Source organism: Meriones unguiculatus, chromosome 1 (assembly GCF_030254825.1).
Source record: "Meriones unguiculatus strain TT.TT164.6M chromosome 1, Bangor_MerUng_6.1, whole genome shotgun sequence".
NCBI classification, from domain to species: Eukaryota; Metazoa; Chordata; class Mammalia; order Rodentia; family Muridae; genus Meriones; species Meriones unguiculatus.
In genome coordinates this window covers 50,327,935-50,352,296 of record NC_083349.1, presented here as the reverse complement: position 1 = coordinate 50,352,296, position 24,362 = coordinate 50,327,935, and the positions used below count along the sequence as shown (strand labels likewise).

Sequence of the window (24,362 nt, the reverse complement as noted above, 5' to 3'; positions counted from 1 at the left end):
TCTTTCCTCACTTTTGTCCAAAGGGAAGTAAGTTTCTCTTCTCTGGCAATACATTTTATACAGAACAAGAAAGTATTTGTGATAAAAACTTTATTTGATAATATTATAAATGAAGAAGATACTGAAACGTGCCTACTAGCATACATACTGCAAGGGGCCTCATATTTGCCATCATTAAGGTTTGTCCTAATAAATTATAGATTTTTTAAAAAATAATTTGATGCTGATTCTGAGTTTTCTTCCTTCAATATTCTGAGTGTCAGGTGGAATTAAAAAGACATTTGTGTGTGTGCTTGTGTAGCTTCTTGTAAGCAGAAAGTTCTATTAGTTCTGTATGAGTGAAGTTCTGGAAGTAGGCTCATTGCATTATAGAGAGGGCTTATGCTGCAGCATTCTGCACAGTCAAGTCTTCAGGATGAATCTGCATTCACAAGGTTGTCTATAGTGCTCCTGGTTGCAATACTGAGACACTTCTGTCAATCACATGTATGCGCTTGTGGTTTAGGTGAACTGGGCATGTTCATCCTTGCTTAATAAGAGGACCAAGTGACCTATTCCTATGGCTACCAGGACAGAGATGAACAGCGACTTAATTTTTTTAAAAAATTTACCTTGCTTTTTGCTACAGCACACACATTCATCATCTACCGATGCTTAAAGTGCACACACACACACACAGAACTCACTGTTGCTTTTTCTAGAATATAACTAAATGCCTTCTTATCCTATTCCCATACATATATTTCTGATCACCATGGACACTTTTTAGCATATCTGCAGTGTCATCAAGAGCTACTGTAGCATTAGACACAGGTTTTTAAAAATGCCTTAGTAAGTATTGTCTGAAGGTGGTTACCTCTGATCCAAGGAGCTGTCATGTCAATGATAATAAGTCATGGTACCACGGGGAGGCATCTCTCTAAGTTTGCTTTACAGATGGTCTTTACTCTCTTTGTTTGGTTGATAATCAGCCATAGGAGATATTACACCAATTCCCGTACAAACAGCTCCACAAGAATGACTGTATGCATTCACTGAACTTTCTTGAACTACAAAAGGAGCTTGAAGTAGAAGTTCATATATATATATATATATATATATATATATATATATATATATATGATCTGCTTCAGGAGTCTGGAAGACCATCAATCAATGGATGGCTTGTCATAATCGGTAGGGTGTTGAATCCATTGAATACCACCAAAAGTTGAAAGTCTTTTATCTTTTGTAGGTTTTACTTTTAAGTTTCAATTTTAATTCATTTAAAATCGGTTCCACGGATGGCTATCTCACATTCATTGAAGATATGACTTTGCACTAGCAGCTTATAAAACCATGGATAGATTGGGTGTCTTATGGTAGATTCATGCACAATTAACTGAAATACAAATAAGAATACCTGTATTGACCGAAGTTATACTACGTTTGATGACTTTTGGTGATAGTCAAGGGATTCAACACCGTAAGACAAACCACCCATTTATGGATGGTCTTCCAAACTCCTGATGTAGGTAATCAAGAAGTTATGTTAACTTTGGTTAATACAGAATTAAAATAAGATTATCAGAGAGACAAAGTCAGGCCTGGAGATTCAGGGTGGATTTTCTAGAGAAGTCCTTAGAGTGAAATCTTAAAGGATAGAAATAATTTGTCCTGACAGAAATGAAGGAGAAATACATCTCAGCCTGCATCAGTGTCTGCCCTTCCCCACTGTTAGCATTTAGGCAGCCTGCTTCTGGGTTGCCTAGTAACCTGTGATGTCATCATGTGTCGCCTGCTATGTGTGTGGCAGATGCACCTGGCAGATGCAAGCTATAAAAGAACCAACTGGCCATCTCCTCTCTCTCTTGCTCTCTTCTTTCTCTGTTGGGTAGTATCCTCCCCCATCTCTCTCTCTCTTGCTCCCATTATGGCTCACTCAAGCCCTAACTCTCTTCTGCTTCCCTTCCCCCAAATAAACTCTTTAAATATAAGATCTGTTGTGTGCATGACATTTTTATATAAATACTAACACTCACCACTCTTAACTGCCAAACATTCAGTCAAAAATCAGAAAAGAAGGTAGTGACTGGCAGCCAAGGCCGAGTACCAGAAAGAGGTCAACAGAAGAGGCTAAGAGAAGAATACTTGAGCAGAATAAAGGCAGATGAGGAAGTGTGGTGATTTAGCCATCCCAGGAATCTAAATGTCACAAACCAAGAAGCGGCCAAGAGAATTGGAGATGAGAATATGAAAAGCAAGCCAAGGCGATCTGTCTAATAGATAATCAGCATCTACAGGACAGCCACTTCTTGCTTTCTATTTAAAAATACACCTTCAGGCAAAATATCTTGTACTCAGATGACAAAATTCAAACATGTTGAAAATATTTTCCTTTCTTACTTTCTGACTTAATTCTACTGCCTAAAAATTAATCTTAACAATATTTTTTAAAGTTCAGTCTCAAAATTAAAACAAAAGCTCCCTCAGCCTTGAGCTAACACAAATGTACATTGCTGTCAATTACATAAGCAAGATCACCTCACCCCCTTAATAATTTCTCCTGAGATTGTACTATATCAACAAACACGATTCCATCTCGTTGAAAAATAGCTGCTTAAAATTTTATTACATGCTTGTGTCTACATTTTGTTGATGGGATTTTATATTGTTTTCTTGCTTCTGCTGTTACAAACAACGCTATAATTTTGACCCAGGTCATAGAAAACAACAATAATGTTTAGAAGTGTGTAAAACACAGGGAGCATGTTGACAGAGGTAGACCTATGTTCAGTATGGCTGAAGTGAAGTATCCAACAGAAAGGAAGAAAGGAACACAGACAAAAAAAAAAAAAAAAAAAGGCCAGCTCATGCAGCCTTATAAGTCAGGCTAAAATGTTTGAAATGCCAGGATCCAATTTGTATTCTAGGAAGGTCCCTTTGACCACTGTTTGCAGAATGTACTAAAGCCAGCCAAGTGTGAATTCAGAAACATCACTTAGGAGCTGTGAGCTACAGTTCAGGGGAAAGGTGCTAGAGTCAATATGAACAAACACTAAGGGGGAGTGAGACCCACAGAGGAATCTGAATGCTCTGGAGAGGGATTGGAAGACTTGATGATTAGATCACTTGTCATCAGCCAGGCTCATTTTGGTTTCCAAGGTTTATTGACAAGGTCTGGGGACATTTGGTGCAGGAGTTGGTGGCATTTGTCTTTCTGAGTTTGGGTCACCTTGCTTAACATTATACTTTTCCAGATCCATTCGCTTCCTGCAAGTTTCCTATTTCTTTATAGCTGAAATTCCATTGGGTATGTGTGCCACATTTTCCTCATTCACTCATTGGTTGCTTTTCCTTGCTATTGTGTGTACAGCAGCTATGAACGTGCTTGTGAAGGTATCTCTGTGCTAGGCCATGGCGTTTGGGCGTTGTTGTATGCACAGGTGTAGTATAGCTGGCTCATATGAGGAACTGCCCTACTAATTCTCACAATGGTTGTACTAGTTTACACTCCCACTGGCAGTGAACAAGCATTCCTCTTTATCTACAGTCTTGCAGATGCTTGTCAGATTGCTGTCTAAGATAAGCGGTCATTGCAAAGAAGTTTTGACTTGCACTTTCCTGATGACTAGGGATGTTGAATTCTTCTCAAAAAAAAAAAATACTTATTGGCCATCTGGGTCTCTTCTTTTGAAAACTTCTCATCTTCTGGGTTCATTTGCTGATTAGCACTTTGTACTTTTTTTTTCCTGCAGTTCTTCACACACTCTTATTAGCCCCGTGTCTGAAGTATGGCTGGTGAGAATTTCTCTCCCATTTTCTGTGTTCTCTGTTTGCTCTGCTGATAGCCTCTTTTGCAGATATTTATTAGTGAGTGTTCTTGCTATCCATATCCAGGGAAGGAAGCAGGATCAGCAGATGGGCTCTTGTACTGGATTGAAGGTTCTTGTTTCTCTTGTTGCTCTGAATTAAACTGGCATAACGGAGTTGCAATTAATTCATGTTTTTAAGAACTTCTTAAGCATTTTAATTCAAATTAAAGTCATACAGTTGTCTGGGTGGTTTGTGCTCATTGTCTGCGCTGTCGAGGGAGACTACCTGCATTTCAGTTTGCCAGCCTGTGACATGATTATTGACTTTGCATCAGATCTATTACAAAGTGTTGTCTGGATTCTCACATCAGTGGGTGGAGAAAGAGCACTTTTCACATCTTTTTGACTGAAGCAATTCTGCCAGCCTACACTGTGGAGAAGCACAGGACTGTGGTCAACACAGAGATGTGACATTAGCATGGTCTCAGCTGAATAGTGCACATACAGAAGCACACAGCTGTAGCCATCAGAGGCCTCCCCCCCATCACCTGTAGGAAGCTGCCTGTCCTCCAGAGGGCACCATCTCTGATGATTGGTGGAGACAGGGCAGGCTATTCCTTCAGGCCTAGATGAGGAAGGAAGCCTTAGGTTATAGCACTTTGACCACTCTCTTTGCTAATTTTGTGGGGTTTTTTCCCATCCCTTCTCCAGGCATTTACCTCTGTTTTATAACACAAACACCAGATTCCACACCATTGTCTGTGGGTTGACGATTTTGCTACCTATAAAATTTCCATTTCTGCTTTCTGACACCAGGATTGGCAAAGAGCTCAACACAAAATAAAAATGCAAAGCTTTTGGTTTAAAAAAGAAAAAAGGTGGGGAGCATTGTCAAACTATAATGGGAAATTATTTTTTCTTTCTTGACTAGTCTCTCTCAAGTCTTTATGGTGTTCCTTTGGCATTTAGTGCTATTTAACCAAAAATAAAAATGGGAATGTTAAATTGATATTATGAAATTACTGATCATCTATGCTATAGAATGCCAATTTTAAATACAAATGTGAGCACTGACTTGTGTATAGAACCACTGAACCTGTACAGCTCATGGCTTATAGCTTGCATATGTGAATTTGATTTTCAACAGAACAGTGGAAATGCTGGATATGGCTATCACCACTATTTTCATTTGAGTTTTGCGTATCATTCTCATTTTCACTACTTTCTGTTCTCCTCTCATATATATACCTATCTATCATCTATCTCTTTATATTTGTATGTGTATTATATGCAGGTGTGTGTGTGCGTGTGTGTGTGCGTGTGTGTGCATGTGCGTGCGCATGTGTGCGATCTACTAACACATTTAGGCACAGAGAGGGCCCTGGGATCTGCCTGGCTTTATCTCCCTACCACCGGTGTTAAAAGCATATTAGGCCACACAGAGTTTTTACATGGGTGCTGGGGATCTGAACTTGGGTCCTAATGTTTTCTCATTAAGCACACTCTGAAAGGGAGCAGAAGTAGGAGTAACCCTCTTGTCCTCTTTCTCTGTGTCACCATTTTCACCATAGGTGATTGGAATTGTGAGTTTTAGGGTACCTTTGCCTCTTTCTGTTTTTTTTTTAACAAGCTTTTGTGTAGAAAGAAAGCATGGCCTCTCTTGGGCTGTTTGGTCTTTCCTCTTGGCTCCCATGTAATCACTATCATGGATGCAAAGTATTCATGTGATAGCTTTGCATCTTACTAAGTTCTCTTGGACTATAGGCCGACCAGAATTCTGTGTTCATGAGATATCCCCACCACTCCCTGAAAATGGAGCCGCAAAGAGTGACAGACATACATATCCTGTGTTCACATAAAACTTCTGTCTGGTTGAAAGAGATCAAGGGGATACAAATTGGAAAGGAAAAAGTCAAAGTATCAGTATTTGCAGATGATATGATAATATACATGAGTGACCCCCAAAATTTTACCAGAGGACTCCTACAGCTGATAAACACCTTCAGCAAAGTAGCCGGATACAAAATTAACTCAAAAAAATCAGTAGCCCTCCTGTATACAAAAGACAAAAGGGCTGATAAAGAAATTAGAGAAACAACACCCTTCACAATAGCCACAAATGACATAAAGTACCTTGGTGTAACCCTAACCAAGCAAGTCAAAGACTTGTATAAAAAAATTTTCAAGTCTTTGAAGAAAGAATTAGAAGAAGATATCAGAAGATGGAAAGATTTCCCATGCTCATGGCTTGGCAGGATTAACATAGTAAAAATGGCCATCTTACCAAAAACAATCTACAGATTCAATGCGATTCCCACCAAATTACCAACACAATTCTTTACAGACCTTGAAAGAAAAATTCTCAACTTCATATGAAATAACAAGAAACCCAGAATTGCTAAAACAATCCTCTACAATAAAAGATCTTCTGGAGGTATCTCCAGCACTGATCTTAAACTGTACTATACAGCAACAGTAATAAGAACTGCATGGTACTGGCATAGAAACAGAATGGTGGATAAATGGAACCGAACAGACGACCCAGAAATAAACCCACACACATAAGGACACCTGATCTTTGACAAAGATGCCAAAACCATACAGTGGAAAAAAGATAGCATCTTCAACAAATGGTGCTGATCTAACTGTATATCTACATGTAGAAAAATGCAAATAGATCCATATTTATCACCCTGCACAAAACTAAAGTCCAAGTGGATCAAAGACCTCAACATAAAACCAGACACATTAATTCGGCTAGAAAAAAAAGTGGGGAATACCCTAGAACTCATTGGTACAGGAGACAACTTTCTGAACAGAACACCAACAGCACAGGCTCTAAGAGCAACAACCAATAAATGGGACCTCATGAAACTGAAAAGCTTCTGTAAAGCAAAGGACACCGTCATCAAAACAAAGCGACCACCTACAGATTGGGAAAGAATCTTCACCAACCCTTTATCTGACAGAGGGCTAATATCTAGTATATATAAAGAACTAAAGAAGCTGAAAAGCAACAAACCAAGTAATCCAATTAAAAAATGGGGAACAGAGCTAAACAGAGAATTCTCTATAGAGGATTATCGAATGGCAGAGAGACACTTAATGAAATTCTCAACCTCATTAGCCATCAGGGAAATGCAAATCAAAAGACCCTGAGATTTCACCTTACACCCATCAGAATGGCCAAGATGAAAAGCTCAAGTGACAACACATGCTGGAAAGGTTGTGGAGAAAGGGGAACCCTCCTCCATTGCTGGTGGGAATGTAAACTTGTACAACCACTCTGGAAATCAATCTTGTGCTTTCTCAGACAATTAGGAATAGCGCTTTCTCAAGATCCAGCCATACCACTCCTAGGCATATATCCAAAAGAGGCTCAAGTACACAATAAGGACATTTGCTCAACCATGTTTGTAGCAGCTTCATTTGTAATAGCCAGAAGCTGGAAACAGCCCAGATGCCCCTCAACTGAAGAATGGATACAGAAATTATGGTACATCTACACAATGGAATATTACTCGGCAATGAGAAATAAGGAAATCATGAAATTTGCAGGTAAATGGTGGGACCTGGAAAGGATCATCCTGAGTGAGTTGTTCCAGAAGCAGAAAGACACATATGGTATATATTCACTCATATAGACATATAATATAGGATAAACCTACTAAAATCTGTACATCTAAAGAAACTAATCAAGAAGGAGGACCCTGACTAAAATGCTCAATCCTCATCCTGAAAGGCAAAGATGATGGACATCAGATGAAGAAGAAAACAAGAAACAAGTTAGGAACCTGCTACAGAGGGCCTCTGAAAGGCTCTGCCCTGCAGACTATCAAAGCAGATGCTGAGACTTATGGCCAACTGTTGGGCAGAGTGCATGGAATCTTATGAAAGAAGTGGGAAACAGTAAGGTCTGGAGAGGACAGGAACTCCACAAGGAGAGCAACACATCCAGAAAATTTGAACCCAGGGGTCTTTCCAGAGACTCATACTCCAACCAAATACCATGCATGGAGATAAACTAGAACGAACCTCTGCACAGATGTAGCCCATGGCAGTTTAGTGTCCAAGTGGGTTCCATAGTAATGGGACGAGGGACTGCCTCTGACATAATCTGATTGGCCTGCTCTTTGATCACCTCCCCCTGAGTGGGGAGCAGCCTTACCAGTCCACAGAAGATGACAATGCAGCCACTCCTGATGTGATCTGATAGACTAAGATCAGAAGGAAGGAGAGGAAGACCTCCCTTATCAGTGGACTTGGGGAGGGGCATGTGTGAAGAAGGGGGAGGGACGGTGGGATTAGGAGGGGAGGAGGGTGGGGTTTATGGGGGGGATACAAAGTGAATAAAGTGTAATCAATAAAAGTTAAAAAATAAAATAAATAAAAATAGAAAAAAAACCTCTGTCTCTCCACTGAACTTCAGTAATAAATCTAATTACAAAGATACGATCATTAAGAATTTTAAATCAATGACAACCGAGCATTAATTAGGGTTCATGCTTTGGAATACCAGGCTCAGTGTGACTATTTAAAGTATATGCTCATAAAGCTGGCACTGGATAACCCAGCTGCCCTAATCCCACCAAGTTCTCTTCCTTCCCCAATCTCTCCGTCACCCATCTTGTTACCTAGAAGCAACTACAGAGGGGTGGAAGACTCAGAATACCAGCTGGCTATGGCTGATGCATCTTGAAGAGTTGGAGTTAGGACATATCCAAAAGACAGCTAACCTCTTATCCTCAAGTCATAAGGCCAGTGCTCTTTCTTTGTTGTCGTATATCTCTAAAGGTGCCTGACCCTAAATGAGGTCATTACATTAATCTGTATTAGGCTACTTCCAAATGATGTAGTGCTGAACTATTGCCTCACTCTGTAGGTACTTACTTTCAACATTACCCTTTGCTTTTTACATATACTCATGTGATATATATATATATATGTATATATATGTATACAAGTACATATGAAAGAACCTTTTTTTCTCTAAGTTACCTTGATCATGGTATCTTATTACAGCAACAAAAAAGAGACTAAGGTAAGTCTCTTAACGCTAAACAGCTCAGTTACAATGTTTGTCTGTAATAAATTGTTCTCTAGAATATATTCATTTCATACATCATCATCATCATCATGTCACCAGTTTACTGCCTTTGTACAAATATTAGAAATAAAATTTCTAAGGCTTGTTTTTTATAAGTTGGTCTTCATTTTTCAAGTTTAAAGTTGTATATCACTTTAGAAAGGTGAGAGCTTTAAAGAAAATAATGATGGTGATGATGATGAACAATAAACTGTGTTCTTAACATGCTTTCTTTTTTTCCCATGATACTTTCTCAGAGCAGTGCTCTTCCCATCTTCATGGTCTTAGCAGGCTCTCTGATGAGAGAACATGTGTTGTCTGGTTCCTCAGAATGGCCCCAGTGGTCAACTTCTGGTTTCCTACTGATCATGTCTCAGTAATTAAAATCCTTTGAAACTTAACAACTAATTGAAACAAAACTTTTAGGTTCTGCTTCAGTTCTATACTTATTTATCTTTTGTATAAAATGCCTGCATTGTATTTTTCAGATGTATCTCCATATTTTTTGTGGAGTTTCAGACGTACTTTGCTCAGGATTATTCACAAACAGCATGGATCCATTCCATTGTAGACTGTATGACAATGCTCTGTGGTGAGTGTTATTTATATTTATCGTAATGAACAATTACTGGAAATTATGGAACTGAACATGACAATGACCTTTGACAGAGTCAAGTGACATTGGTTTCGCTATTAGTTTTCTAAGTGGAAGGACTATGTTATAAGTTGGGTAAGACCAAAGAGGTAGAAGATCAATCTCATCTTTAGCTGAACCTAACAGGATTTAATTTGGAATTGATGGGCTTGACTAATGCCAAATGGGGGAGTTCATCAATACATTGGGAAGGACACAAATCATTGGGTTCATCTGGATGCTGAGTGTCTTAGAACTTGTGATGATCTGGGGAGGAATTTCTGGGCAGAGTGTAAATGGCATGTCTCCAGATTTCATTACCTTCTCATTCTCCAGTCACACAAGCATACATTGGACGGTAAGACATTTTCCACACAAAAATACTGAGACCAGCATTGCTTAAGCTTCCAAGATTCAATGAGATCAAGTACTTTCAGGATGGTATGGCTACAAATAGTCCACGAGCTGTTTCTATACAGTCTTCTTAAATAAGTGACAACAGTGATGTGTCTTATTTCAAGTCTTGGCTTTCTTTCTGCTCCTTCACCAGAGGGTTCCAAATTCAACTCAGAGAGTTCATCCTCTCGTGAATAAGAGAAATTGGGGAAAGATAAGAGTGTGTAATCAAGAGCTAAGCATACTCACCATGGTTACAATTTCATTTGTAAAATCTCAAATGGTCTCCCTGAGACCTGGATAGTGTTCTAAATCATAAGAACTAACATCACACCTGTAGAAGAGGGTGACAAACTCTTCTTTTTATTAAAATTTTGAACCAAAATTACCAACTTAGTTTCCTTGTGAGTTTCTGAGGCTGCCACAGATTGGAACAATCCTTTTCTGGTCTGGACCCACTCAATCCTTTCATTAAGGTAAGTCCTAGGATGCTTTAGAAAATTTTATTTCTTGAGAAATTTTTATCTGGTGTTGGAGAGATACTCAATGCATCTGCTGCTCTTGCAGACAACCAGGGTTCAATTCCCAGGACCCACATGGCAGCCAACCAAACCATTGGAACACCAGGTCCAGGGGATCTGATGCCCTCTTCTGATCACCATTGGAACTAGCCACATATATAAACAGCCATACACATAATATAAAATAAATGAATCTAAAATTTTTATCTGTTTCAGTGGCAAAAAGGAAGTACTGTATTAATCAGTAACTCACGATAAATTAATCTGACTCCATTCTAGGTATTGACTCATATGTATTTACTGTTAATATATTGAATTTTGTTAAATTTTTCTTTACTTTTAATAATTTCAATTAAGCAAAATAACATCATTTTAAAGTGTCTATATTTAGGAACAGATGGGATTGTGTTAAAGGCTTTTTCTTTGGCTCTAGGGTAGACTGGGAGTTTTTAGAGCAGACTAACTTTACTCTTTCAGCTGATAAGGATTAACAAAGTCAAATATTCATCTTCCATATGCGGCCCATCTTTTTTTCCCTTTGAGGCAGCACTGTATTTTCAGGTTCATGTTGTTAGCCACAGAGTTCATGTCGGCAGGCCTCAGAGACTATGTGGGACTCATTTTCCCCAGTGTTACATTCTGGGGAATATTTGTGATTCTCCACAGAGCAAAAAAAAAAAAAAATGTGGTCATAAGATGGCATAGGCCCCGGGGAAGGGTCAAACACTGTGGATTCTTGTTCTGTGAACGGCCGTGGCTCCAGCTCTACTGGTTGACATGCGTTCAACCTACTCATCACGTTATATGCTGTGAGAACTTGGAGCATGAACAAGACACTGCACAGCTGCACGGGGACTCTCCCTGTAGAAAACCTGCCATGTGAGGCGCAGGACAAGTACAGCTTCCTGCAGTTGCTGTAACTTCCTCAGCAAGTTTAGTTTAGACGACTCAGGTGCTTTTGCTTTCTAGTAAGCCCAGGAGCAACCTCTGAGAATTCAGCATAGTCTCTAGAGACTTGTTCATTCCAGTTCTCCCAGAGTTACGTTTACCAACAGCCATGGCTTCAACTGGGTAGGAGACGCTGGCCTGGTAACTGAGCCTATCAAGAGTGACTCCCTAATTTTAACTTGATCAGTACAGCACTGGTCATATTAAACGGATATCAGAGAAAGAGCTTTTTCAGTATTTTTCCCTAGGAGTACTGGTAATACCCTTATTTTTCCCTTTCAAACTAAAAATTCACTCATCAAGTAACTGTCATCATTACTGTTGTGCTGTATACAACACCCTTGAGAAAGTGACATGCAGTTTAGATAAATAATCAACCCCTGTGTGAAAAACACCCTTGGTCTGGATGGCTCAGCATGTAGGAGAAGTTGAAAAGACTTGGCTTCAGTTCCATGCATCCCCATGGCAACTCACAATGCTCTGTAAATCCAGTTCCAGGGGATTCCCCCAACATTTTGATCCCCACTGGCGCCAGGTGTGTACATGATGTATGGGGATGCTTTCAGGCAAACACTTGTGCACAGAAAAATAAAACAGAATGATCCTACTCTAGACCTGAATGCATGACTGTAAGAGAATGAGATAGGATTAAGTACTGAATCTAAGTCAGGACGTTTAAGCTCTGTCTCTGCCCGGCTCTTTTTTAGTGTAACCAACAAGGGTCACTTTTCCTTGGGTCTCAGTTTCCAAAGCTAAAGGGTGGGCTTGACGTTTAAAAGGTGGATAGTTCTCTTCTCTGTCAGTGAGACACTACAGTGTCTTCAAGGTACCCCCAAAGCCTTTCTTTCTGTTGACCTGTTTGTTGTTTCCAAAGCTCCACTTGGGAGTGTTGTCAGTAACCACTTATCCTGTCAAGTGGGAATCATGCTCGGCGGCTTGCTGGCCTCTACTGGCTTCATCCTGAGCTCCTTTGCCACGAGCCTGAGGCACCTCTACCTCACTCTGGGAGTCCTTACAGGTAGGTACACTTCCTTCCACGAGTCTTGTTCGGGTGTGTCAAGCACCTAAACACAACAGAGATGTATAAAATGCTCACTTTTTTTTGTAGGTGCATGATGTAGCTGACTTAGTCTATGGCTACCTACTTAGCAATTACACAGAGTCAGAAACATGATTTTCTTACCCGACTGAGCCTCACCACATTAATTGAGCTTTTTTTTTCCCCTCTGGCAATGTATTCCCAAGAGTTTGCACTCAGAAGAAATGATAAATTACTAAGCACAACACAAATTTTCAACAGTGGTCATTCTCCACCTGCCTTTGCTAAGACAACAAACACTGTGTTCAGCCCAAGTTGTCTTGGCTTTATTATGAGTAATCCATTGAATAGGAATTTCAGTTTGGAAAAAGAGAGCACCTTGCCTCAGATATTCTTATATTTCACACTATTTCTCAATGTTCTAGAAACATCACTTTAGAAAATGATGACGGATTTTTATGGAAAGAGAAGAAAATGTACTTTCCACAAACTTAAGGGGACTGCATGGGACATGATGAGGTTGGCTGGCGGGATACGAGGGGCGTTCTTTTCATCACAGATACGGACGTGGAAAGTGGTACCCACCCCTGCCTGGGTACTGTGCTGTGAGTGAAGTGTGAATTAGGCCAGGGATGTGGGTAACCTCATGGTAAGGCTGCACATCTGGATCTACTCCTAGAGACTCATAGGGCCTGACTGCTCAGATTGCACAGAACTGGTCGGGTTTTAGCACTGAAAATCCCACATCTGAAAACTCAAATCTGTTGACAATCTGTACTGCAGACAGGAATGGTCACTGAAAGTGGTTTTCTTTTCTCTTCCCTGGCACTATCTATCAGTCTTTTGAAATGCCATGTATTATTTCATCTCTACCTTTAGGTGCATTTGGGGTAAATAACCCACATGTTCTGAAACCTAGGTTTGAATCCCTTTAGATTTTCTAAGTTAAGCTGAGGCAGTAAAAGCCAAAAAGCTTTTAAAACACGTTAAGTTCTATTAGTGTTTTGTTTTTTTTTTGTGTGTGTGTGTGTGTTTTTTCCTTGAAGGCCCTGAGAGATATTTCCAGGTTCCTTATTCTTACATAATATTCCCTATTCTATGATGCTTCCTGCCTAAGTGAAATAATTCTGCAACTTTCCTGAACTCATATATACTATTTCTGTACAAACCCAGAGTGGCACAGATCACCTAAGGTATGTCTTCTCAGGCAGGGAAGAGAGGAGGCAATTATTCAGCAAATTTACCTACCAAAACAGAGGAGGAAGGCAGAGAGGATGTGGGGAAAAGAGAGAGGGAGGATCAGTTTCTTGATTCAGCGTTTTGCTAGTAAATTCTGTCTTCGCATCAATAGTGACTTTTTTCCCCCAAGTTCTTCATTTACTTTTCTTTGAGAAATCATTGCTTCTAGTGTATTCTTCCTGAGAAGAAATTCACAGAAGTCCTGTATTTTGCATGGTATGGATGAATGGCAGGAAGACTAATTTTTCAGCTGGGTACCCAAGCTGCTCTAAAGGGATCTCGTGAAAGATCTGATTCTCTCCCGTCCCAGTCACCCCGTTCCCAGACCATTCTCCCCACTGGCCGCTCGCTTTGAGCCAGTACTCATGACGTTCTCTGTCTCCCGAGGTCTTGGGTTTGCACTTTGTTACTCTCCGGCAATTGCCATGGTGGGCAAGTATTTCAGCAGGCGGAAAGCCCTCGCTTACGGGATTGCCTTGTCCGGAAGTGGCATCGGTACCTTCATCCTGGCTCCTGTGGTTCAGCTCCTGATTGAACAGTTCTCCTGGCGAGGAGCCCTGCTCATTCTCGGAGGCTTCGTTCTGAACCTCTGTGTCTGTGGTGCTCTGATGCGTCCAATTACTCTCAGAGAGGACCATTCGTGTCCAGAGAAAAATCACGACCACGGAACTCCGAGAGAAGACTGTAAGCAGGCGTCTCCCTACTCACCGTTGACCAAAGAATGGACAGAGACCCGCTTTTGCTGCTCTTTGCAGCAGGAGTACGGTTTTTTACTGATGTCAGACTTCGTCGTGTTAGCCGTCTCTGTTCTGTTCATGGCTTACGGCTGCAGCCCTCTCTTCGTGTACCTGGTGCCTTATGCTTTGAGTGTCGGAGTGAGCCACCATCAAGCTGCTTTCCTTATGTCCATACTCGGTGTGATTGACATTGTTGGCAACATCACATTTGGATGGCTAACTGACCGAAGGTAAAAACCTGTGAAAAACACAACTGGTTTCCCCTAGGGGACTCTAAGCCCCACACACACCTACCTTTGGAGGCTAGTTTTGCTATCTGGAGGAGGCTTTCTTGCTGACCCTTATAGATCAGATGTCGACAAACTTTTTATGTAAGGGGACGTAGAGTAGACATCGTTTGGCTTTGTAGAACATACACATATTTGTCATTACTCCCCAGGACTGCCATCAGAGCACAAAAGCAGCTGTGTTCTGATGACTATCAATGCTCACTGAAATGTCAGTTTCCATATTTCACCAAATGTTGTTTTTCTTTACTATTTCCAACCATTTGAAAACAAACAAAACCAATCAACCAAAACAACAACAAAACCAGGTAAATTACACAGATAACAAGCTAGACGTGATCCTAATTTGTCTACTCTCATTCTAGATTGTCTAGGATGGCAAGTCTATTAGAACTGCACAGGGTGAGGATGACTAAAAGTTCCAATGACAGATCTGATCTTAGCCCAAGGCACGTTAGTCCTTGAGACAACTGCTACCTGTCTGCTGTGGTTTTAACCAGTTTTGAATCACCGCAGGGAATAGCTAGTAGCAGAAAGAGGAGCCGAACCTAGTTCAGGCAAAATAACACACATCGTCCTTAAGCACATACTTATGTGGGAATGTGGGAAAATACTTTCATGATATCATAGGCTTAGAGCCTGAGTTTATAGGACCTTTACAACAAATAATCAATAACCTGACTCACTGGAAGACTGCAGAGTTCTAATGGTGTCCTAGGTGAGGAATTACTTATATCTGAGTTTTGAGCTCAGGGAGCTCATGGCTTCTCATAAATTGTGCTTTGGTAGTTACCCAGGACTGTCATTCCCTGGCACCATTAATACAATATTGAGGACAGGTTCCACTCGTTTTCTTTCGTGCTTGGCTGGTTATAAAACCAGCACCTCCTGTGCTGGACATGGTCACTGAGCCATGCCCTGGCATTTCCACATTTTAAACGAAGGACAAAGGAAGGAAGAAGGGCGATGCCCACTGTACAGTGATGACTCAGGAAGGAGCAACATGTAAGTCGAAGGAGGTATGGCTGGCTGGGCACAAGATCTAAGTTCTTGTGCCAGTTCTTCCCCTTGTAAACCCATGACCCAGAGAAAGTCACCCAATGCTGAGCTTTTCAAGACCCTCCATCTGCCAAAGAGGTCGGTGCACTATTTGGAGGATAATGAAAGAAAACATTCACAAATTGACAGAGCTGACATCAGTCAGTCTTTCAGATAATTGGTATCATGGATGGAGATGGAATCACAGAGAGGGGATGTAGTGGAAGACCACTGGGAAAGTCTGGATAGAGCATTTAGTCGTAGGTCAGGCCTTTACCACTCGTGCACTTCATTTTCATGTCTTCATATTTCAGTCTCAGCAAGATATGAGGACTTGGGTTGTCGAGCATGTGTGATGTGCTCAGTGCCAATGACTGCTGTAGCTCGAAGCACCTAATATGGTAGATGCCCAGAAAATTGTAGCCTCTTGGCAGGCTGTGTATTATTTTACAACCAGCTTTACATATACTGAGGTAGATAATCTCATTTTATGATGAAAGAATTTTAGATTAGAGTTATGCAGGTCATGAGCTTGCAACCTTGTACATGTATAAAGCAATATCACACTATGCTTCCTAGAGACACAAATTCATTTACTTATGCCAGCAGAACAATCAGAGGATAGCAGGAGCTGGAGGAATGGCCTAGGAGTGAAGTACTTGCTTCTTTTGCAGAGAACTGGAGTTCAGTTCCTAGCACCCACACTGAGCAGTTTACAACCACTTTTAACTCTAGCTTCGGGGACTTCAATCCCTTCTCCTGACCTCCAACAAACAGGAAGTCACCCATATAAAGAGCTGCATGGCTTGGCTAGAAATCTCTCTTATGGAGTCTGTGTGTCTCACACCTATTATTGTTCTTCACATCCGCAGGTGTCTGAAGAATTACCGGTATATTTGCTACCTCTTTGCTGTGGCACTAGATGGGCTGTGCTATCTGTGTCTCCCAATGCTTCAAAGTTTCCCCCTTCTTGTGCCTTTCTCTTGTACTTTTGGCTACTTTGATGGTGCCTATGTTACCTTGATCCCAGTAGTGACCGCAGAGATAGTAGGGACCACCTCCCTGTCATCAGCACTCGGCGTGGTATACTTCCTTCATGCAGTGCCATACTTGGTGAGCCCACCCATCGCAGGTAAGTGTTCAAAGTCTGATAGCCACTGTCATCCTATTGGTGTGGAAGAACTGAACACACACCTATGGATACAACTCACGTGCCAAAGACGAGGAAAAGCTTATCAAGTGAGTTAGGAAAGAGTGAAAGATAATAGGAATGCAAGAGTCACCCGAGTATCATGGCCCTACCCACATTCTTCTTCTATAATCTTTTCTCAACCAAGTAAGGATAGTAGCTAGCTTGGAAAGAGAAACTCCCAAATTGAGGTCTTGGTTCCAGTTCAAACAACTATTGATAGAAGTAAAAGAATAGAACATTTGTTCCAATTCTAAGTAAGTGCGGCACATTCAGAAGAAAATTTGCTTCCAAAATGGAGCGGTGGGTAGTGAGGGCAAAAGGAGCAGTGATGATGTGATGGTGCAGTTCTGAGAGCCGGGTAGAGGACAGCGCTCTGCTTTTGTTTGTTTGTTTGTTTGTTTGTTTGTTTACCATTTGTATGTACCAGGTGTTGCTAACATGCAGGTTTCTCTGCAAGTGAACAATGACTAAAGTATCTTTTAGAAAATGTGAACTAGTGATTTATACCAAGAAATTACAATTCCATTTTAATGCAAACTAACTACTTTGCTCCTACAGAAATGCACATGTAAATCAGACCATCACAAAAACATGTGCAGGGATTATCTTTTTAAACTTTGTAGATTGTGTATTAATTTTTACACTCCCATTTTGGCAATTGGATTTGAAGTAGATGAATAGAGAAACTGTATGCTTTCCTGGTGGATTTTTTTTTTTTTTGGCATATGAATGACGTCTTGAGGAAAAATTTATAGATGCTCCTTGTCAACTACAAAGCATACCTGCCGAAGTATACCGATCCACTGATCCCTGTGACCCATATTTTTCCTACCACACAACATGGTTGTCCTCAAATGTAGTGACTGGTATAGATACTGGAATTGATATGCTACAACAGCAACAAAAATAAAAACAATACGTGATTTTAGGTGTATGGCCTCAGGTTTGTACATTTCCAGCAGCGCTCACCACCAGGTTCTGCACATGATCTTAGCCAAAGGGCCAAAAAGGAGTGGAGCAAAGTCCTGGTTTTCAAATGAGGTATAAGTAAAATTAGTCCTCCATTGACAGCTACATACGGCATTGAAGCCCATTAGCTTAATTAAAGCAGCGTGTGGGGTCTGGGAGTCCTACTACCGTTTTGCAAGTCCACTTAACCCCCTATGTAAATGACCCCAACTTCAATTATTCAAATGATATTTAAAGTTACAGACTGTGAAATACAAGTTTGAATCCTTTTAAAACCATTGAGTTGATGATCACTAATATTTATTGGGTGATTACCAAATACAGAGATTATTCAGTCCCTCACTTAACAGCAATCATTAATTCACGTTGCTGCATGACTATTTTAGGCCATCTGCTTTTTGTTTGAAGTTAGGATGATATGCCGAGGTCTGTTTTGATTATTCTGAGAAATGGTTGAATTTGGGAGTAGGTTAGTCTGGTAACTGAATTTTTTCGTTCAGCAGTGTGGTTTTGCCTTTGTTGTAGGATGGCTGGTGGATACGACAGGCAGCTATGCCGCAGCATTTCTTCTATGCGGATTTGCCATGATATTTAGTTCCGTACTGCTTGGCTTCGCCAGAATTGTAAAGAGGATGAAGAGAACACAGCCGCCATTCCTGGCCAAAGAATCAGACCCCAAGCGGCAGCTATGGACAAATGGATCAGTGGCCTACTCTGTAGCAAGGGAGTTAGATCAGAAAGACGAGGAATCCATGGCCACCGCCGTGTCTGGTTGCAACCTCACGTGACCAGTGTGGCCTTACCCCTGGGAATCTTCAAGTCTGATGGACCAGAGGCTACCAGATTGTTTAGAGTTTGGAAGTATCTTATTTTGACAGTGTATCACCTCCCAGGAAAATCATTAATATTGTTTTGCTAACATATTTATAAGGGGGAAGTAACCCGTAGCAAGGAAATCTGGAGTAGCCTAGAATTTTTTCATTCGGGGTTTATACTCAGTACACAGCTTAATTCCACCAGGAGGTCAGCACGTAGTTGATGGGATTAGCAAGGGTAACTCTAGAGCAGGGGCCACTGAGTAGCAGTTTTGTCATCACAAAGTCCCAGTCTCTCTCTCTCTCTCTCTCTCTCTCTCTCTCTCTCTCTCTCTCTCTCTCTCTCTCCTCTCATTCTGAGTGAGCATGGGGTGCACTGGCAGAGAGTGGAGAGGCAGAGATTGCCAGAGGGCAGAGTGCCTCAGTTTTTAGATGGCAAAGCTGTATTTTAGACTTTTTGGAAGACAATGGTTAATATACAATGATTGTCTTTTCTTAGTTTCCCAGCCAACTTGTGACTCTTCCAATGCGTAGACATCACTCCAGAGTCTGAACAATCATGAAACACCATGGTTAGATTGAATGTTAGAGGGTGGCTAGTAGTAATAGTTTGAAATTGTTTTGTTGAAACAGGAAGCTCTCTTGGTCAGACTGTGTCCCTGACACTCACCTCTGTCACTAGCACAACCCATTCAAGGGATGGGGCATCGTCTCCATCTTTTCACAGACCAGGAATCCCCACCTTCTTCTTCTTCAAAAAAAAAAAAAAAAGTTTTGATTTGAATTGTAGACACATTCCTGTTAGGACTAGAAAAATGTTGACTGTATTCCAACTGAGCAGTAATTGAATTCTCAAGTCAGCAGGTATCTGGTGAGAGGAGTTTTCTCTGCAAAGCAGTCATTATTAAATTCGTCGTTGTCCAGAAGAGGGCTTGGGGGTTTTTCCTATCGTACAGATGATCTAAAAATGGCATTCAGTGTTTCTTGTTGGATAATAACTGTAAATCTGACTCATTGGCTTAGAATCATCTGCTCATTCTCAAAAGCCTGACTCTCCTGAATTTTCAGATTGGAGAAGAGGACAAGGGTTAACGAGAGGAAGGGTGGCACTCTCTGTTTATCTCCAGCTGTTTCAAATCCACAGAATGAAGAGTCCTGAGTCCTCAATCATGTCCCATCTGCAAAGAAGGACAAGTTATGTAATTATTAAAAGGGGATTTTTAATTGTTCAAGAGTTTAAATACAAGTCACAAGGAAACATTTTCATCTCAAGGCCATTTAACCTATTGCCCCCAAGAGGCCTCAGAGTGAATTTTGCCAGACATGGTGCTGGGAGAAATAACAAAGCATTGAGGAAAGTCAGGGGATGGCTGAGTCCTTGCTTGAACTGAGGCATGTTTGTGTTGCTATATTCCTTTCATAATGAGATAATGGCTTGATTTGATGGAGAAAATTATACTACTTCATTGTAGATTTTAACAGAGAAATTTGAATGTTCTGTCTTTATTCAACCTGGGGCTTTAGTTTTGTATCTATTTACTTTGTTATTTGTGACTTTAAAAACATTTTGGGTATATCTGTAAAAATTTAAAGTTAAAATGAAATACTTGTTTTGGAATAGCACTTTACCTTAAGTGTCATTTTTTAAATTTTAAAAATGATTTTAAAAAATTAAGTGCTCTTATTTGTATGTTTTCAAAGCATTGACTATAGTAAATTTTTGTTTATGTGATTCTATAATATAATATAATTCTCTATTGTGTTTATGAAAAGCTAGGATAGTGATCAAAGGTATTAAAATTTATATAAAAATATTTCAAATCTTTTGACTTTATACATGCAATAAATTTGTACTCTAACTTTCTTGGGGCAACATTTTTGAAGAACCAGTAAGAAAAGCTCTAGCTCTTAGAGTTTACAGTTTTGGCATCTATACAAAATTTACTGTTTTTTTTTTTCTCCATGTATTTAAGTGGTTGATTCCAAAGCTAAGGAATTCATGGGAACAGTGCATTTTATGAAATCGAGAATAAAACTGTAGAGGAATGATTCTATGCCTTAAATATTTGTTTATCCAACTGTAAGTTCTACTTTGGAACTAAGTAGGAAAACAAGAAATAATCTAACTTTTCAATGTGCCATTTATTCCTTTAAGTTATAATTTTACTAATGGATCAGATATGTAGGCTAATGTTTTTCTAGTACAAAGGCAAAATAAAATTGATTTATAGTCACATGTTTGTAACTTTTTTTTCCTTAGACAAGAGATTTAGACAGAATGGAAAGTGGGCCTATGTGGATCATATTAAGACATGGCTAATGTGATTCACAAAACCCTATGTCCTCCACTGAGTTCTTCTAGAACACTATATATAGTGATAAACATTATCTGTATGTCTTCCTACTTAACTCCTATATTAACCTAAGCTATCATCATCTTGTGGATATGGAAACTGAGGTACCAGGTCTCATAAGTCAGTAGCTACCAAACTTTTGGGCAGGGATGCTGTCTGATACTGTTTGATGCTGGATCCTGCATCTTTTCAATTGGGACCATTTAGGTCATCTTCTTTGGATTTCCTCCTTTGTATTATGTATCTGTCCCTTGAGTCAGTATAGAAAGAAAGGATCTACACTAGAAATTTCTAAGAGATCCCCAAGAGGATTTTTTGTTTTGTCTAAAAAAGCAAAACAAAAAATGAAAAACAAAAATCAAAATAAAAACCCCACTACTTCCAGCAACGTGGCTTAGTTTACTGTTGGTTGATGCAGGCTTGTCTTTGGGGAATTTGGGGTGAGCAGGGTCGTGAGTAGGAAGTGAGTTTTACCTTCCAGCTTCCCTTAGTTGTGCACTCTGCTCTGTTGTCAGTCTATTCAGTTTTCACTTCCTGGTTCGGAGAAATTTAATTTGGAAACTGTTTATGAAAATGAAATAGTGGCGTTCAAGGTAGGTATACTGAGTTCTCACACTTCACAGTTTTTAACTTTTGTTCAACTCCACCATATTGTCTGTTGCTAGAGCAGTTATCAGAGACAAGTGAATGGGAAGTCTCCTATTTCTCATTAGAACAGAAAAGCATTTTGTAGAAGAAGTGGGAAATGTTAAGTCATGATAGAAAGACTATTTATAAGAGAAAACATTTTAATATTGAACTTTCTAGATATACCCAAAAGCATAAAGAATAATACAATGAACTTGGTAAACACATCCCTTAGCATCTATAACGCCCTGCTACCAATCTCTCCTTTGATGACATGAGCTGAATATGTTAACATGCTAACATCACATGAGTTCCTTCAGCTGCTGAAGTAACTGAACTTGGCATGATAACTTGGTCAATGCTAGAAGAAGGCATAGTTAGGCAATGCAGTGTTACTTATGAGTCATCTTGATTACAGAGCATGTTGGGCCTTGCTCTTCCAATGGGCTTAGAGCCTCAATCACAGGTAAAATTTATTTCTTTTCCTCTCATACCAATATGGTCTTCTCTACTCGAGGCCTTGGATAATATCAAATAAGTGAAAACATTTTGGAGGTCACTGTTGCTCCAAATATTGGTATTTAGGGTTTAAAATAGTATAATTATTCTGGGAAAGATTGGAGAGCTGCTCTTGGTCCCGGAGATGTTGAAGCTGAGGTCATGATGGGATCTAAGTGTAGGTCATGGTGAGAAAGAGTCTGAAAGTGGGGGGAAAAGGAGATAGAGGAAGCCTCTTCGAGTGTGTCATTTTGAGGTCCCAGCAGACATCATTGTCTTCTTTGTCTTTAAATTTACCAGTCTCTGTCCAAGCAAAGGTAGACAAACTCATGTATTTGACTTAAGTTGATAAAGTTCAAACTTAGAAGGATAAAGCCCAATTTTAGAATTCAAATGTTTACGGGTTTGGACATTCATAGTTGGAAGTAGAGTATGACCTAAAATATGCACAGGGTGTGGCCCTGCCTGTGAGGCACCCCTGGGTATACCCCTGCACTAATTCTGTTGGCACCTCTAAGCACACAGTTCACCATAATGCCAGATGAGAATGGTCCTCAGTTGATGGGACTGCAGGTGTGGTTTAGCTGGAGGAGAAGTGCCACTGGGGACAAGTTTTGGAGTTTGAACAGATTGACGCCATTCCCAGTGTGCCTGTGAGCTTCCTGTTCACAGATCAAGATGTGATGATCTCTCAGCTGCTGCTCCAGGTGCCTGATTCTGTGCCCTCACTCTGCCATCATAAACTCCACCCTTCCGGGACTTTAAGCCCAATTAAAACTAATTTTTGAGACAAGGTCTTACTAGGATTGTCCTAGAATTCTCTATGTAGATAAGGCTGGCCTTGAACAAAGATTCTTATTTCCTTTATCATCTGATTTTTTTTCTTTCAATACTATATCTTAATTATTAATGCGCATTTATCTATGTGTTTATTTCCAAATTACCTCTCTTCCATCTTAGTCAGTGTTCAGTTACTATGAAGAGCTATTATAACCACAGAAACTTTTGTAAGGCAACATTTAATTGGGGCTGGCGTACAGTTTAAAGGTTTACTCCATTATTGTCATGACAGGGAGCAAGGTAGCATGCAGGCCAACATGGGACTGGAGAGAACAAATGAGAAGTCTATGTCTGGATTGGCAAGCAGAAGGAAGAGAGAGTGACGCTGGTCCTGGCTTGAGCATTTGAAACCCCAAAGCACACCCCCAATGACACCCTTCCTCCAACCCAGGTTACACCTAGTCCAACAAGACCACATCTCCAATAATGCTGATCCCTATGAGTCTGTGGGGGCCATTTTCATTCAAACTATCACCACCCTCAAATCCCAGAAGCTTTCCAAAGAATAGGAATTATGTTGATTTGTTAGACACTGGCCCAGCGTCTAATATCCTGAGCATTCAGAAACTCTCGTTGGACTTAGTTAATTTGGAAGTCATTAACATGGTATCAATGATCTGAACTCTATTTCTAGCCTTGGTATTGCTGTTAACAAACATTAAGTATTAGTTATACTTCAAGTAATATGTTCATGGAAAAACAAACAAAAATAAACAAATAATGTCATCAAAAAGTCCTTGATGAATGAAAACTGGATAAGAATAAATGAAAAGAATGAATAATAATGCTGAAGAGACTTGGGGCACAAAGGGAGGGCCAACTGCAAGGTTGACATGCAAGCTTCTTAAGTGGCTGGCTCTTGGATCACTTCCCCATGAGGGTGGGGGCAGCCTTACCAGGCCACAGAGGAAGATAATGTAGCCAGTCCTGACGAGACCTGATAGGCTAGGGTCAGATAGGAGGGGAAGAGGACTTTCCCTGTCAGTGGACTTGGGGAGGAGATGTGAGGAAAAGAGGGAGGGAGGGTAGGATTGGGAGGGGATGAGGGGGGGAGCTACAGCATTTTAAAAAGCTGGTGAGACACCCAGAGGCCACACTGCTACCAGGGACCCCAGAAGATCTTTATTTTCCCAAAGGCCACACTGGTTCTAGGAAGCCCAAAGCAACATTGACATCCAAAACCCCAGAAGTCTTGCAGGCCACAAAAACGTGAGGGGGACACCTTACTAGACCTGAAGACTCACCAGAATTCCAGAATGGATGCAAAAACAGGATCTATCATTTTGCTGCATGCAAGACACTCTCCTCAACATCAAAAATGGACATTACTTCAGAGTAAAGTAAATCA

At 40.4% G+C, this 24,362-nt stretch overlaps 1 protein-coding gene across 12 annotated transcripts in view; it reads left to right on the top strand.

The window, feature by feature from the left end:
* Slc16a12 (solute carrier family 16 member 12) overlaps nucleotides 1-20,929 on the top strand; it is a 79,387-nt gene extending 58,458 nt beyond the window's left edge. For 11 of the 12 annotated variants that reach the window (XM_060388458.1, XM_060388460.1, XM_060388465.1 and 8 more), the window contains 5 exons: nucleotides 9,369-9,472; nucleotides 12,254-12,397; nucleotides 14,045-14,624; nucleotides 16,592-16,851; nucleotides 18,406-20,929. In XM_060388458.1, coding sequence (XP_060244441.1) covers nucleotides 9,369-9,472; nucleotides 12,254-12,397; nucleotides 14,045-14,624; nucleotides 16,592-16,851; nucleotides 18,406-18,668 — 1,351 coding nt within the window. In that variant the 3' untranslated portion in view covers nucleotides 18,669-20,929. The remainder of the gene's footprint in view (nucleotides 1-9,368; nucleotides 9,473-12,253; nucleotides 12,398-14,044; nucleotides 14,625-16,591; nucleotides 16,852-18,405) is intronic. The other variant, XM_060388469.1, reaches the window with a different exon arrangement.
* Nucleotides 20,930-24,362: the final 3,433 nt, after the last annotated feature.